This window comes from Crotalus tigris, unplaced genomic scaffold (assembly GCF_016545835.1).
Source record: "Crotalus tigris isolate CLP2741 ecotype Arizona unplaced genomic scaffold, ASM1654583v1 scf7180000018484.1034840, whole genome shotgun sequence".
NCBI lineage: Eukaryota > Metazoa > Chordata > Lepidosauria > Squamata > Viperidae > Crotalus > Crotalus tigris.
The window spans coordinates 950,432-966,449 of record NW_024097032.1 but is presented as its reverse complement, the minus strand read 5'-3'; the positions used below and the strand labels follow the sequence as shown (position 1 = coordinate 966,449).

At 34.2% G+C, this 16,018-nt stretch overlaps 1 protein-coding gene across 1 annotated transcript in view; it reads left to right on the top strand.

Annotated features, from left to right (window-relative positions):
• The window catches only part of HOMER1 (homer scaffold protein 1), a 76,597-nt gene extending 61,076 nt beyond the window's left edge, over window positions 1-15,521 (top strand). The window contains exons 7-9 of the mRNA XM_039352835.1: window positions 3,185-3,295; window positions 9,051-9,131; window positions 11,678-15,521. Coding sequence (XP_039208769.1) covers window positions 3,185-3,295; window positions 9,051-9,131; window positions 11,678-11,866 — 381 coding nt within the window. The 3' untranslated portion in view covers window positions 11,867-15,521. The remainder of the gene's footprint in view (window positions 1-3,184; window positions 3,296-9,050; window positions 9,132-11,677) is intronic.
• The last annotated feature ends 497 nt before the right edge of the window (window positions 15,522-16,018 follow it).

Below are 16,018 nucleotides of genomic sequence, written 5' to 3'. Positions count from 1 at the left end.
TTTATTTGCCCTTTCATGAAATTAAAGACTGTGGAAAGTTCAAGTACATTCAGGTGTTCTGTCTCCATACTGATCCCCATTATTGAAAGAAATCCTTGAGTAATATAATTATTATGTACTAATTATCCCAGAATTTTAATACTTATTATTATGAGCAGTTTCTTATGATGTGTTAGCTGCCCTACAACATGATTAACTAATGACTGGACAAGCAAGCCTCTACTAAACCTGGCAGCACAAATCATACCTTCCAAACACTGATTGGTTGCAGAGCCAAGCCATGCCTGCTGATGATTGTCTGTGAATGGTAATCAGTCATACATTCATGAAACTGTGGCATTGGAAGATCCGTAAGGGTAATTTGTTCCAAGTTCCTGCAGTTGTTTGAAAAGCCAAATAAATGTTTCTCAGGAGGTGGCTGTGTTGCCTCTTCTTCAAAGTCTACAAAGATGATAAAATCACAATCTCTGTAAGTAGACTGTTCCACTGTTATATAGACCATACTGTCAGAGAAAGATTCCTTATAATTGAACAAAATCAAGATATCTGCAATTTGTACCTATTACCTTTAGCCCTGATTTCTGTAGTAATGGAGAATCATTTCTGCCCATCTTTCCCTTGGCACTCTTTTATGTTTCTGAAGATGGATATCATGTCTTCCTTGAATCTTCTTTTCTCCAGACTGAATCTCCCAAGTTTCTTCAGCCTGTCTTCATAGGACACGTCCACAAGTACCTGTATCATCTTTGTTGCCCTGGCTCTGTTCCAACTTGTCAGCATCTTTCTGGAAATATGGTGGCTAGAATTGTACACTGTACTCCACATAGAGTCTCATCAGTATTGAGAGGAATAAGGCCTTCATGCAACTTTGATAAAGTGCTTCTTCTAATGCACTCCATAACTGCATTAATCCTTCCACTAACAAATTATCAAAATCAACAGTTGAGTTCAAACCAAGCTAATATGTCAAAAATGATCAAAAAGCTTAGTGCCCATCAAACAACAAACCCTTTCAAATCTCCTCTAAATCTTGAAAATTGAAGGCATATATTTACTGTATCTCTATCTGCAACTTTGAAAAGAATACCAGGTCCAGGAATTCAATTCCCAGTAGATGTTTGAATCCCATATAATAACTTCTGATTACCCATGTTAAATGAGTCCTAATAGGACAGAAGGATTATGTGGTACCTCCTGATGGCCAATGAAACTAAAACAGTTCAATGAAAGCCACCAAACATTTATCTGATCCTGCTTTAATTAAATGCTGAGTTTTATGAAAAACATGATATTTTCGATCAAGTCCTTAAACTTCTATTTTTTTTCCAATGCCAATGCAGTCCTACGTTGCATCAGCAGATCATGTCAAGTGTTAGTATCGCTTTATATTGCCTTAATAAGACCACCTTTGGAATATTCCACCCAGTTTTGGTCACCACAATACAAAAAAGATGTCAAGGCTTTAAAAATAGTGCAGACAAGAGCAACAGCAATTAAGGAACTGGAGGCTAAACCATACAATGAATGTTTGTGAGAACTGGGAATGTCTAGACTAACACAGAGACAAGGTAGCAGTCTTCCAAAATTTGAGGGACTGTCACAGAGTTGAGGGTTAATCTATGACCTGAGCAAAACAAGAAGTAACTAATGGAAGCTAAACAAATAGAGATCCAGTGTAGAATTAAGGAGAAATTTCCTGTCAGCAAGAACAACTTGCCTCCAGAAATTGTGGGTGCTCTATCACTGGAGGTTTTTAAGAAAGGATTGGACAATCATTTGTCTGAAATAGTACAGGTAATTTTCAAATTACAACCATAATTGAGCCCAAAATTTCTGTTGTTAAATGAATTCATTTTAATTCATTAAATGAATTTTGCCCCATTTTACAACATTTCTTCCTTCAGGTCTCAAGTGAATCACTGCAGTGATACGTTAGTAATGGTTGTTAAGTGAATCTGGCTTCCCCATTTACTTTGCATGTCAGAAAGTCGCAAAAGGTGATCACATGGCCTATGAACCAGTTGGCAAGCATCTGAATGATCATGAGGATGCTGCAACGGTTGTAACAGTGAAAAATGGTCATGTCACATTTTTCAGTGTTGTTGTAACTTTGAACAGTCACTAAAAAAAACTAATGTAAGTCGAGGACTACCTGCATAGTTCTCCTACTTGAACAGAAGATCTCTAAGATCCCTTCTAATTCTGTTATTCTGTATTCTGTGTGCTGTATCCTTTTGCCTGGAGTGAAATTATATTTTTCCTGCCATTTCCCCCACAAACTGCATATAATAATCCTTACTTTGCCCTACAAAGCTACAGTATCCTACAGTAAAAAAAAAAGGGGGGGGGGCACCAAACTGTTTTACCACTGCAGTATCATACTGCTATGATTAAAAATTTTAGTGTGGCAAATTTTATTTAAAACAGAAACAATGGAACTCCAAGTACAGATTACTCATTTAACTGGACACTTAATTTGTCTCTAACAAAGAGGTGGATCTCTTATCCCTAAGGTTTATGTTCTTCAATGTTTTCTATTGCTATAAAGTGTAGTGGCTTCCTAGGAATATTTATCAGGAATATTTTCTATTTACTTGTAAAGAATGCCAAGTAGATCATTAGGTGCCTGGGGTTTTGTCATCTTAATTATGCTGCTATTGCCATTTGGTTTTGGGTAGCTCTAAGAATTTGGTTGAAGAATGACAAAACAAAAATGTATCTATTCATTTATTTATGCCTAGCAATATTTGCACCTCAAATTGGTTAACTTTCAGAATGTATCCAGAATCCAGGATCCATGGTTCCTGTGAAATAATACAAAATGTCATAAAACATTTCCTGTGCTCAGCTCCTGATGTTTGACTATACTGTACAGTTGGGCTACTTTCAGGGCAGATACAGCTCTGAATATCTCCCTGAATTTTTAAGAACATTTCAAGTACATTAGGAGTTCTGCCATTGTTGAAAGCTTTGAGGAATCTGGTAAGGAAATATATCTGAAATATGACCCAACATGTCAATGTGCTGCCTAGTTCTTTGGTTATAAATATCACATATCACAGTAATTTCCCTCCTCTCTTTATCCAGTAGGCATTGATGCTTTGATCTAGATATTTCAGAAGGAACATTTTTTTCATATAGTCTTCTAATTATTAAATTATTATTATATTTATTATTTTTACAGGTGACTGAGCTGGAGTGTGTGAGTAGTCAGGCAAATGCAGTCCAAACTCATAAAACAGAATTAAATCAGACAATACAAGAATTAGAAGCAACACTGAAGAAAAAGGAAGAGGTACTTTGCTGTATTTACTGATCCATGTAGTTACTTTAGAAAAAAAAATTAAGAATATAATAAGGTTAAATGTTTTAGGTTGATGTGATTAGAATTAATAAATGATCTATTGGGTTCAGAATGTAAGGTAAATTTGCATCAAAGGTATGAACCAAAGCATTATTCAGCCTGCATTACTTTTTCCTTAGCCCAGTCCCCTTCTCATATAACAACAATTATGCTTTAGCAAAAAAAGAAAACCTGAAGAGTTTTTAAACTACAATATTTCTAAAGTCATTGCTTTACCCGCAAATGTAAACGAACACACACTCATGCAAATATCCTTGCATCAGTTATTTTTAAAAGGCATCCCTTGATACTAACAGAAGTAACAGAATTTTTAGGGGGAATTCTTTGAGGGAAGGGTTAATTCAGGCTTCTTTTCTATGAGTGTTGTGAGCCATGCATCCCCCACTCCCTAGTCTCTTTCATGTAAGCATTACATACTCTTGAGTTTAAGTATTGCAGGGAAGAGAAAGGGAGGTAAAATAAAACATAGGGAAGGTAGATTTGGCTTCACCAAACTCACTCAGAGCTGCAGATATCTTCTAATAGATTTCTATAGAAGTTTCTTATTCCACTGCCCACAGTAGTATTGAATCTGATGCATGATTGAAACATACACTGAATGAGGTATTAATGATGTATACAATATCTGAGATTAAACCTCTTTACAAATCTGCTCAAAAATATATAAAAATGTATATCAGTAGTATATATTATTATTATTGCTGCTCCTTATTTTTATTTTGTCAGTTAGGCTTTTCTTTGTGTTGGTTTTTATATTGTTTTTATAATATAGTTTTATTTTTTTATATAACATTTTCAAACTGACTGCACATTACCCAGAATTTCTGCTATTAGCATAAAACCAGAATATCCTTGAATTGGAACTTAAAAATCAGAACATTTTTTGGACTTCTGGTTTTGTGCTGTAGCGCACAGCTGTGGGATTGCAGAGCTCCACACCCCACAGCTAGTTTCGCCCTACCAGGGAACCCTAAATGGGTCAAAAGTCACCCCAGAGAAGCAACAAAGAAAGAGGGGTGCTCCGACCAACACAAACAATGGCAGTTAATCTGTTCGATCTGGGGGGAAGCCCTCTAACCCGACAGGTGAAAGGCTAGCTGCACATCAGTGTCTAACCCAAGCTGCTTGCAGCCGAAGTCCAAGAGCATGAACTCGAACAACATGAACAGCGTGCTTGGAATTGGTGAGAATATCGATCTTTTCTCTTCTATTTTGTAACTGATTCCTTGGGAAAGATCCCAAAAGTAAGAAATCCTTCGAAAGTGAAGGGAGGGGACTACACCCCCATTCCTCCATAGATGGAAGTGGCAAATTAACTTTAAGGGGGAAAGAAATATATTGAAATGAAATCTATAATATTACAATCTGGATAAATCTACAAACTAAGAAAATTGTTAATATTTTTACACCCTAAAGAGTTCTGATGAAATTATAAAAAAAATAAGAAGAACTTTTTGTTTGAAAAAGCTGGAAAACAAACAACTACTGATATCTAGTGGAGAATTAGAGTATAGAACATCAACAAGACTGATTCAGCAATTGGCAAGATGCCCAGAAACAAAGTATAATCTGTTCCCTTGAACTTTAATAACTCTCAAGAAGTCAGCTGGGAACAAAGAAATAAAACATACTGAACCAGCCATAAGATTAAAAAGTGTTTGCAGAAAAAGAAATACTCTGACTGCTGTTTAAGCCCAAGAATTGTTTACAGAAAAAGAAAAACTTTGACTCTTGGCTAATCTCTTGGGGGAATTTACAGGAAGGACTCAAGCTGGCTAAATATACTGGATTGCAATTTTGACTAGTTAATAACTGACCCCTAAATAGAAGAACTGTGATAAAATACTGCTTTCACTGATGCCTTGACAATTGGAAACACATTGGATTACAAAAACTATATATACAGATAAGAACTATGTAAGATTGGATTGTTTGGATTCTGAGATTGGCTGGTTTGACAAGGCTAATCATAGAGACTATGGCACTGATGAAAGACTATTTGGAGGGGGGAGACAATATGGATATTGTATACTTATCAAAAAATGACAGAAAACCATATCTAATATCTATTCCTGAAAGATCTAGCCTAGAATATCAGAGACCTCCAGAAGCTATATTCTAAGACAAGACAAATACCTTTCAGGAAGAAATGTATGCAATGCTATGACAGATACAAATGACAATTTATTCAAACCATGAGGAGATCAAAAACAACTTTGATGATATAAATGAGCACAACTCCAGTCTAAACTTACAATCAAAAAACTCTCAGAAAATGACGATAAAGAATGAACAAACAAATCAGATAATAGAATACAAACTCGAAAAAAATGACTTAAACAATGAAGCTACAAATGAAGAGAATTACAACACAAACACGAAAAAATCTACAAGATTTTGCCATAACAATAAAAATGGAAAAGATACTTTATTTGTCAGGATGTCAAAACAAACCCAAGGACAAGAAAAAAGATTTAACAAAATGGACTATAGAACTGCTAGGAGAATCTTTAGAGTTTGGGAGAGAAAAAGCATATATCCTATGCAATTTGTCTTTCTCACTCCCAACAGTACCCACAAAAATACAGGAACTTCCTGACAAGTGAAATATATTAACTTGGAAAGCTACTTGGCAAAAGAAGAAAGCCAGAGTTAGATTCAGAAGGTTTGATTCACCTTACCAGATGGAATATTACATGAGTAAACACCTGTTTGAATATGGTTAAAGAACAGAAAATTTTGGATATAAGGGGGCTCTATAGTAAGAGGGTTAAGAGATATTAGTATAGTATTTTTTACAATATATGAAATGTAAAAATATTGGGATGATATATGTAAATGAAAAGTTTGAAATTTAAAAGTAATTAATTTGAAGAGAACTAGGACTGAAGAATGACCAAAATATTGAGGGGAAATTAAGCTTAAACAAGAATTTTTGAAAATAGGATATATAGTAACTTAACAAGACAACTGTCATGGTTCCGACAGATGAAACTCTTCAAAAGAACTTCGAGGCATTGTTTACCTTCAAGGGTCTTTTATTTGAGTAGCATAATATCGGCACTACATAGTTAAAGCCAAAAACTGAATCCCCCCCCCCCCGGGCACTTAGCATCACAGCACAAATCCCTCCTCTAATTAACAGTCATAAATCACATTCCCCAATTAGCTTGAAGTGCGGGCTTCCTCTTCAGGTCTCCACCCCGCCATTGATTCTCATGCTAAGTTTAGTATTGTTATGTCTAGCTAGACTCTCATTCACATCTCCCCCCCTCTCAGCATTATCTAACCCTAAAAGCGAAAGGGAAAAATATGGCTACCTTTCCATCTGTTGTCAATGAAAAACATCCAATGTTAGCAGCGTTGACAATAACTTTTACAAATGTAAGTGAAATATAAGCCAATCAAAAAAGATATTATATGTAGATGTTATGATAAATGAGTAGTATAGTATCCTTATAACACATGAAATATGAAAATATAAAATATATTTATAATACATATAGATGATACTGCAGATACAGCTATAGAATTAAGCTTCAGGACTGAATTGGGTTCATACATAGGAGCAGAATAGCATACGTTTTTAATATTGTTTTTTGAAAGTCTGTTAAACAAGTACAGCTTTCAGGCATGCCTGAGCATGTAATCCTAAACTGTTTGATCAAAGTGGTCTGTTGCTAAATACTTGGCTTTTAAATAATTCACAATGCCTTACACTGCTCCATTAGAAGACATCTTTATTTCCATATGCAACAGAATCAACATATTCTCCTTAGAACAATAAGGGTGTACAAACAAATTGTAACTCATTTCTTAAATGGCTTTTATATATTACTCTTCAATGCTTGAAATGCTGCTTTATTAGGATTCAAGGTATTCTCCCTTGAGACTGTGATATCTAGAATGACCTCTATACTCTGAGGATGTGCATTGGCAGGAAGTTCAAAGAAAAGCTTTGCTGCCTCTAGCAGAGCTTGCTCACTTCCCCAAAGAATAAATAATGAGTTGGGATTGCCTTTTTATATCACTCCTGAGGTCTTGGCAGTGTATTATATTTTCTATAGCAGTAATTGACACCATATGTTTCAAAGACGAGTTCACGATAGAAGGAGCCCTCAAATAAAATGTTTTCAGGGAAGTTTCTACTAGCTACTTAGCTAGAAGGTTTTTATTGCATTTCAGAGTTTTGTGAATGTGATCTTTGGTCCTTTTATGAAATCCCATTTAATTTTTTGAGACTTTTTAGTTTATATTTTCAGAAGTCTTTTTGTCAGTGTTCTAACTAGCTGGTAATCATTCATGCAGGACTCCTTAATGATTATCATTCATTTAAAATTTGCTTAACAATATTGCATTATGGAAAGAGCTTTTTGCTAGGCATTCTGCAAAACATAAAACAAAACACCAGGAAAATTCTTCTGCCATTCCTTTATACTAAGTATATGCCATGCCAATCAGCCCAAGGGTTGCACTAGGTTTTGCATGCCACATTGAGAATCGCAGTTCAAAAATGGCTGGGGCCAGTATATGAGATTTGATTAAACTTTTATTTTTTTAAGAGTTAAAGCAATTGCTATAAGCCATTTAGTTCATTAAAAGCCTTCCCAACATACAAATATTTTGTAAAAAACATTTTGAACCTCCACCTCTCTGGATTGTTCTGGAGATAGCTAGAAGGATTCTGGAGGCAATACTGGGCTGTAGTTTTATGCAACTAATTTAGACTTTTCTCTATCATCAGTTGTATAATTTGGATTACAGTTCCTCAGTAGAGTTTTTTTTTACTTTTGTATCATTAAATTGATTTTGCTCTGCCTTCTAATAACATGAAATCACTTCCTTATTCTTGTAATGGGTAGAACTAATAATTTGAAGAACAGGAGGAAGAGTTCCCACCAAGATAATAGTCAGATAAAAGAATTCTGAGTCTAGGTCAGAAATGTAATTTGAGAAAGCATCTCAGTTGGCAGCCTCCCTAGTTTCCACAAAGATATAGGAAAGGAGGGGAAGCACATTCAGACTTGCAAGATTATGTTACTTTTTATATATAACAAAAGCAATATTAGCATTTGTGACTTTGGTTTTCTAGTCTGGTCTACTTTGGAAAGCTTATATTGTATTCGTCATTGGCAAAATGCACTGAAGATTGACAATTGAATCTTACTAATTCATCCAGCAACACATTCATTTACTTGTGCAAGTTTTTCACCATTTTTATATAATGTGCAATCGCTTCACACAGTTTCCCCTATCAGTAAATCAACCTTGTTCTTTACTAAATTAATTTTTAGATCCATACTCTTTGAATCATAAAATCTATCTAACATTGCAAATGTTGCAAATCACAAGTTGGGAAAGAGGGATGGAGAAAATTTTAAGACATAAAATGCTAGTAGAAAAGTAATGAGTGTATATGGTCCAGAAAAATGAAAGTGGGATATATGTGAGAAGGTGCTCCTATCTGCTTGTTATATGTGGTGAGAGTAGAGTAAGTCAGGAGAAACATAAAATATAAGGTGAATGTAGTGGAAATGAGCAGATAATGAATGAATGTCTATTTAATACAGTAATTTCACATTTTTAAAAAGTATATTGCAGTAGTACTTCTTCAGTACTCCTAGAAAGTAGTAGTCAGGGATCTGTTTTGATCAGTTTGGGTAATATGCTATTTTATTCTCTTTAGGAAATAGAAAAATTGAGAGAAGAAATTGATAATGCCAGAGAACTCCAGGCACAAAGGGACTCTTTAACTCAGAAATTACAAGTAAGTAACAGTGGTGGGAGATCTGTGTAGATCTAATTTAATCTATATACATCACCCACAGGCTAGTAGAATATGACAAGTTCTTCAGTCTTGTACCAGTAGAGCAGCAAGATGCACAACAGAGCCCATTCTTCCATCAGGATAGCCAAAAGTTCCATGTGAGACTGCTCCTCACCTGCTCTCTTGCTTATTTTGCAAGTTCCCTGTCAAAATGGAACTTAACCTAATGTCTGTCAGATTTTATATCCAGACTCAGCAGTAAATCACAGCTAGCTAGAATCTTTTATTACAGACAAAGAAGATGCCCTCTGCAATTTAAGGAAGTCAGAGGAGCATGAGAGTGGAAAGGCAGGCCAGATATATAAAATCAGTGCTCCTGGGTTTAAACTCAAGGCTTTTTCTTACATTTCCAAGTTTTAATGGCTACTTGGCCACTCTATTGATGACTTGAGAATCAGTCAAACTATTTCCCTCTTACGTCTGGAATTACACTGGCAGCTTGAATTACTTGCTGTTCAGTAAAAAGGATGAGACAATAAAGGCAGGGAATGACTGAGAGTATTTGTGCCATATGGTCAAGAGAATGGAAGGGTTAACACCAGGCATCATTTGATGCTGACAAGAAGATGGATTGTCAGGAGGCAAAATGGCAAAAAATGTTTTAATCCATGTTTCTCATAAGAATTAAAGAAGGCTTAGCACTCATTGTGTGAAAAGTTTTATGTAAGTGTTTAATAATAGCTGATCTGTTCAGAGGAAAGTAAAGAGATACCAAAGACTTTTTATGCCAAACACAAGTTTATGAAGTCACCATACATTATTCTACCTAACAATAAGTCTATGAAATTGAACTTAACTTGAGGGAGATTGACTTTTAATTCATGCTGATTAAAAATTACATGCTTAAACTTGTGAAATGCTGACGTTATTACTCCAAAACTTGCCTTTTCATGGCAGACAACTCAGATTTCACAGAAAGCTAACATTACTTTTTTACTCATAACTATACTGTCATATGGTGGAGTTTTGTTCGCAGATTCTTCTATATTATATTCCTTAATGATCTGTAGATATAGATAGTTTACATCTCTTTGGCTGAAGCTAGATTTTTCCGTTTATTCTCACAATTGATGTTTTACAATTGCCTGGACAAGCTACTTATGTAATGAGTGAAGAATTTATGCCCAATTATGAATAGCATGCATATTGCTTAGTCAGATGTTGTAGTTGCTTATTTATTTGACATGAGATAAATATCAGTTTATTGTCTTGAAGAATTTAATGACAAAATTTATAGATGTGAGAAGAAAGGTTTTGCAGAGCTATACTCATTTTGAAAATCAGTTAGTGGGAAATGATTAAAATACATATTTGCTAACTTTAAAAAATAGAATACACTAAATCTTACTGAGGAAGCAGTTCATACACATTTAGCCTATATTGACTTCTAAACTATATCAGAAACAGATGATAAAGATGAGTCCCCTTCAAATCATGCTTTCTATGATATAATATCTGTAATGCTCTATCTCAGTAGTTATGGGGATATGTGCCTTGCTCCTTAGTAATGACACCATCCCTTAACAATATATGTAGGCACTAGAGTTCCCTTCACCTTTATTGCTACCCAATTTTGGTGGTATACAATTTGTCACCAAAGTTAAGTAGAAATCTTCATAAAAATATTACTAACAGGACACTAAGTACTTAGAATTACATGATTTTCAGAATGGAATCAAATAATTACAAATTTGAGTGATTTGTTTATGTGTATTTATGAATCAGATACAAATAATAAACAAATCCAAACAGATATATACACACAATATTCAGTTAAAAAAAATTTTTTTGTCTCCAATGGTTTAGTTCTAGATCTCTTGGAAGTAACCAGATTGCCATTGCCAGAGGCAAAATATTTACTTATGTGCATAATTTATTATTTTATATTGTACTATTTGCTCTGGCAATTGCCCATTCCTTTTTGGTGAATGAAAGCAAATATATATGTCCCAGGACAATGTTGCAGGATCCAATCTGGGTCAGTCACTGGGATCAGAGGTTTAATCTTGCAAGCTTTCGGACTTGTACTGGAGCCCATCCTTAGGGAGCTTCTCTCTAGCAGAGTGTTTTCTTTGGGCTATTCTCTGTGTGGTATTCTGTGTATTCTCTCTGCTAGGCAGAAGTTCCCTGAGGATGGGGGCTCTGGCAGGAGTCCGAAAGTTTGGAAGACCAAACCTCTGGTCCCGGTGACCAACTCAAATTGGATCCTGCATTCCTTTTTGCCTCACTGACTTTTGCTTGCCATATTCATTTTTTGAAATGTACAACAAAGCTAAACATGGTTCTCAGTCCAAAAACAGATGTGATCTTTTACAATTGGCTTACTTATAGACAAATAAATATAATGTTATGATTATTACACTGTGAGGAAGTTTCTATCCTGGACCACACTGTAGCATGCCTTATACAATTATATTTCTGTATAACATTAAGAATAGAATTTTAAAATAGTATTTTATTTACTTTGCATATTGCATTTTTTTAAGGAAGTGGAAGTTCGAAATAAAGATCTAGAAGGCCAACTATCCGATCTTGAACAGCGTTTGGAGAAAAGTCAGAACGAACAAGAAGTTTTTCGCAATAACTTGAAAACACTTTTAGAAATTCTTGATGGCAAAATTTTTGAACTTACAGAACTACGAGATAATCTGGCCAAGCTAATAGAATGCAGCTAAAGAACACAAGATCTCAGTGCCAAACTTCTTAAAGATGCACTATCTCTCTACATACAGGACTTTGTTGGGATCTGCATCAAAGTTGCACAAAATTAGAAAAATGCTCCTTCAGAAGGGCCTGTTTTAAATTTTCAACAATATACAATATACCGTATTTCAATGTGAAATTTCAGAATTCAGCTTGTAGTTAGTTGAAAAAAAAATAACTTGAAGTACAAATTACCTCCTTGTATATAATTGGCCATAGATAACTCGAGGGTATTAACAGTAATTGAATGCAATCCTTTTCTAATTATTAGCCAATGAAATAAGAAGTGCTTCAAATGACATCCCTCTTAGTGTTCCACACAATGTAGGCAATCAGTTTTATTTTCTTTGTTAAGGCAACCGTATGCTGTGTTTTGTGCAAGAACTTTGTGATGACAGCCCTCTCTTTTGTTGTAATCTGAATAATTTCTCAGGATATTTTGTACTGTTGAGAAAAACAGTGCATTACCAATTAATTCTTGCCAGGAGTGAGAGAGAGTTGCATCTTTAATTCAGACCTAATGAATTAATGCTTGTATAGAGTTCTTCCCTTTTTTTATACTGGAAGATACTGTCTTTATTTACAATGTTCACTCTGGTGTTCTATAATATTGTCTAGTGTATGGTTTACTTTTTTCCTATTGGGAATTCATGTATGTAGAAATTATGTATTTCATTTTGTTATGCATTTTGAAGCCTATCTATGAAGACAAGCAAGTCCCTGAAAGGTATTTTAAATTTTGCTATGTTTTAATAAGGTTCAATCTATGCTTATTGAATATCACATGGACTTATCTTTTCTTATCAAAATGTGTTTTACTAATTATTTAGCAAGAATTCTCAAACTGTGGAAATATAGTTATTGCTAGGGCATTGACCTTGCTCAGGCAATTAAAGAGGGGGGAAAGGATTGTATTAGCATAGAGAATTTTTTTTCTGCTGTATGTTCATGAAACATCTTTATTAGAAAGACTAGCCAGGCTACGTTCTGAATTTCAAAACAAGACCTGAATTCAGTTATTCTCAGTGAACCTCTTTTTAAGTTGTATTGATGTAATTTACAAATATTTTTGCCAAATATGTATTTCTTTATATATTTTTTATTTTAAAGGAAAAAAGAAAAGCAAATTGAGGGTCAATCTATGTTTCTTGAATGGGAATGAGCCACTCTTGCTGTAGATTGTCTGATATTGCAAAAGATTTTTAAAAATTTAACAAAAAAGAATCAGACAACAATGCACTGACCTTTTTATTTACACCAAATTAATTTGGATGTTAAATATAAAATACACCTTAAATATAATATAAACTCTGTATTTTTTTCCACTTAAGGACTGCTATTCAAAGCTAGATAATATAAATCGGGTTTTTTATGTGTGTACTGTATGTATATACTGTATAATACAGGCACTCTAATTTATATTTAAAATGGGATAAATATTTGGCTTAATTTATAAAATGACATTTTCTTTATCTGTAATTTAACAAGTGTCTCCTGAAATATCAAGATTATTATTAATTAAACACTAAATTATAATGTATTATACTATATGTACTGTACACATCATTTGTTTTGTCCATGTTTTAGAGTATTTTATCACTTATTTTATTTATTACTGGGAAATATTTGTTCATTGCATTCATAGATAAAAGCTTTCTATGGTGATTTTTTTAAACTTAATAGCTAAGTGTTGATGATGTGTAACCTTATTGGTCAGAACAGTAGTGATTACCTGATTTTAATTTACCTGAAGAAGTTTGCACCTCATTCTGTTGCTAGATGAGCGTCACTCAGAAACATCTTCAGCAAAGTATAAAATTGGTGTAATTCTGGGACGAATGAAGTAAGTTCTTGCTCGGCATTCTTAATTATAGCAAGTTAGAACAGAAATTTGATGGCAAAAAATTAACATTGTTTTTAATAAATTTTTAATACAAGGACATTTACATGTGGGGAAAAAGTTTACAAAGTATTTCCACTTCAATGCTGTGTATATGTGTTGTACAAGAAAACTTATTTGTATATGTACACACACATATGTATATACAGTATATAAAAAAATTAAATGTGCACATTTAGGATATTTTCCTATTGAAATTAAAATTAGTAATTGGAAATCAATATTTGGGAATTTCTTTTCTCATGTATATTTAGATGCTTGACTTTGGGTTCTTTTGTTTGTAAAATAAAATCTAAGAGGGCTGTACCACTGAATTCCCAAATGTCATCTAATATGTATATGGGATAAGGTAAATATAAGTGCACATATAAATTAATTATATTAAAAATCTTTTAATGTTCATTTACATTAGATGGGTGTTAGAAATTATATGTTAACAATTACACTAAGTTGTTCTTAACTAAATGGCTCTCCTGCACTAGCATATATGCCAGAAAACACTTTTGATTGTCATAGACTAAGAAAAGCAAACAAGAATTTACATCGAAGAACAATCACATTGTGTATAACTTGTTATATGACAATTATGGAGTCTTGTTAAAAATTCTCTTAAAACCCAACAAAATACAGTTTTTATTTTGAAATACAACTGCTGTTCTGGAGAATGTACTTTATTAATTTTTCTTTCTTGAACTCTTTTTAAGAATTATAAACTGTTCATTGAATGGCAGCATTTACCTTAATTCTTCAGGTGCTACTGGATTTTGAATTAGAGTGTCATGTTGTGAAATTATGACTTTGACATAAAAAGGTTTTATAAGTATATCCCTGTCTGGAAGTTGGTTATTGGGGCCTCTTTCTCATAACTCTACTCCAGAATTTTCCAATAATTTCATTCTTCCATCTAGAATTCCTTGATCCCAGGCCACAAAATTCATCAAATGAAGCTAATAGGCACCAGTTTCATGATTGAACAATGTGGGCTTATTCAGAATCAAGTGGCTTTTGTTGCTTAATGACCATTTTAATATAAGCAAGCTGAAAGCTAGACAAATAAAGCACCTATTTAATTGGTCCTGTTTGAAAGATACTCAGATGTAAACTATGGATAATAATGATCAATAATACGATAGTACTTTGGGGAAATCAGTGCCAATTGCATGAACAGAAGATCTTATTTCACTTATAAAAGAGACTGCAATACAGGAGATCCCACCCAATCATCTCCTGTACTGGAACAAATTTTGAGGGTACAATAAAAAGTTTCTTCTTTCACAACAAATGGAGATTCTCCCCCTAAAAAAACTGCTTCCACTTTTTAAATTGTTTTGTTTTTAAAACTAGTACACAAAGCAAATAGAAAATATTTAGTTGTAGCTAGTTCCATATATTACATGAAGAGCTGTTTGCATGATCAGCTAGCCCCAGTAGGATTATAGATCCCAAATGATCATTGACCATTTTGTGAGGCCAAGAACGTACAGTTGTGTCTTCTGTCTACCACCAGCCCACCAAAAACCAACTTCAACCCATCTTTATCTGCTATATCCGAAGTAGTGTTCTCTAAGTAGGGCCTTCCAAGTGATGCTGCCCAGTTCACCTACTGTACTTTGTTCCATTGTAGGCAAATCCCTCTACATCAACTGGTTACTGGGTGCTATGACAGGAATCGTTCAGTCACTGGCCTTCCCAGTCATTTTTTTTCACTGGTGAAATAATTAAACAGTAATAATAATAATAATGATGATGATGATGGAAGGGACCTTGGAGGTCATCAAGTCCAATCTCCTGCTCAGGCAGGAAACCCTACACCATTTCAGACAGATGGCTGTCCAGTCTCTTCTTAAAAACTTCCAGTGTTGGAGCATTCACCGCTTCTGGAGGCAGGTTGTTCCATCGATTAATTGTTCTGTCAGGAAGTTTCTCCTTAGTTCTAGGTTGCTTCTCTCCTTGATTAGTTTCCATCCGAACTGAAACAATTCTGACACTTCCCTGTATTGGCTATTGCAGGAAAAATTGTAGAATGTGGTGTTTGTTGTTTTCATGGGAGATGGAGGGGTAGCAAAATGGAATTGATTAGTCAAGATCTACATTAAATGGAAATAAAATCCAAGCAACAGGCTGTCACTGGGACCAAACTGGAAGAATTGAATCTAGAAAGGTATTTCTTAAACTGATTTCATTTCCTCTGCGTTTATGTACAAAAGCCAAGAACTTTAAGGCT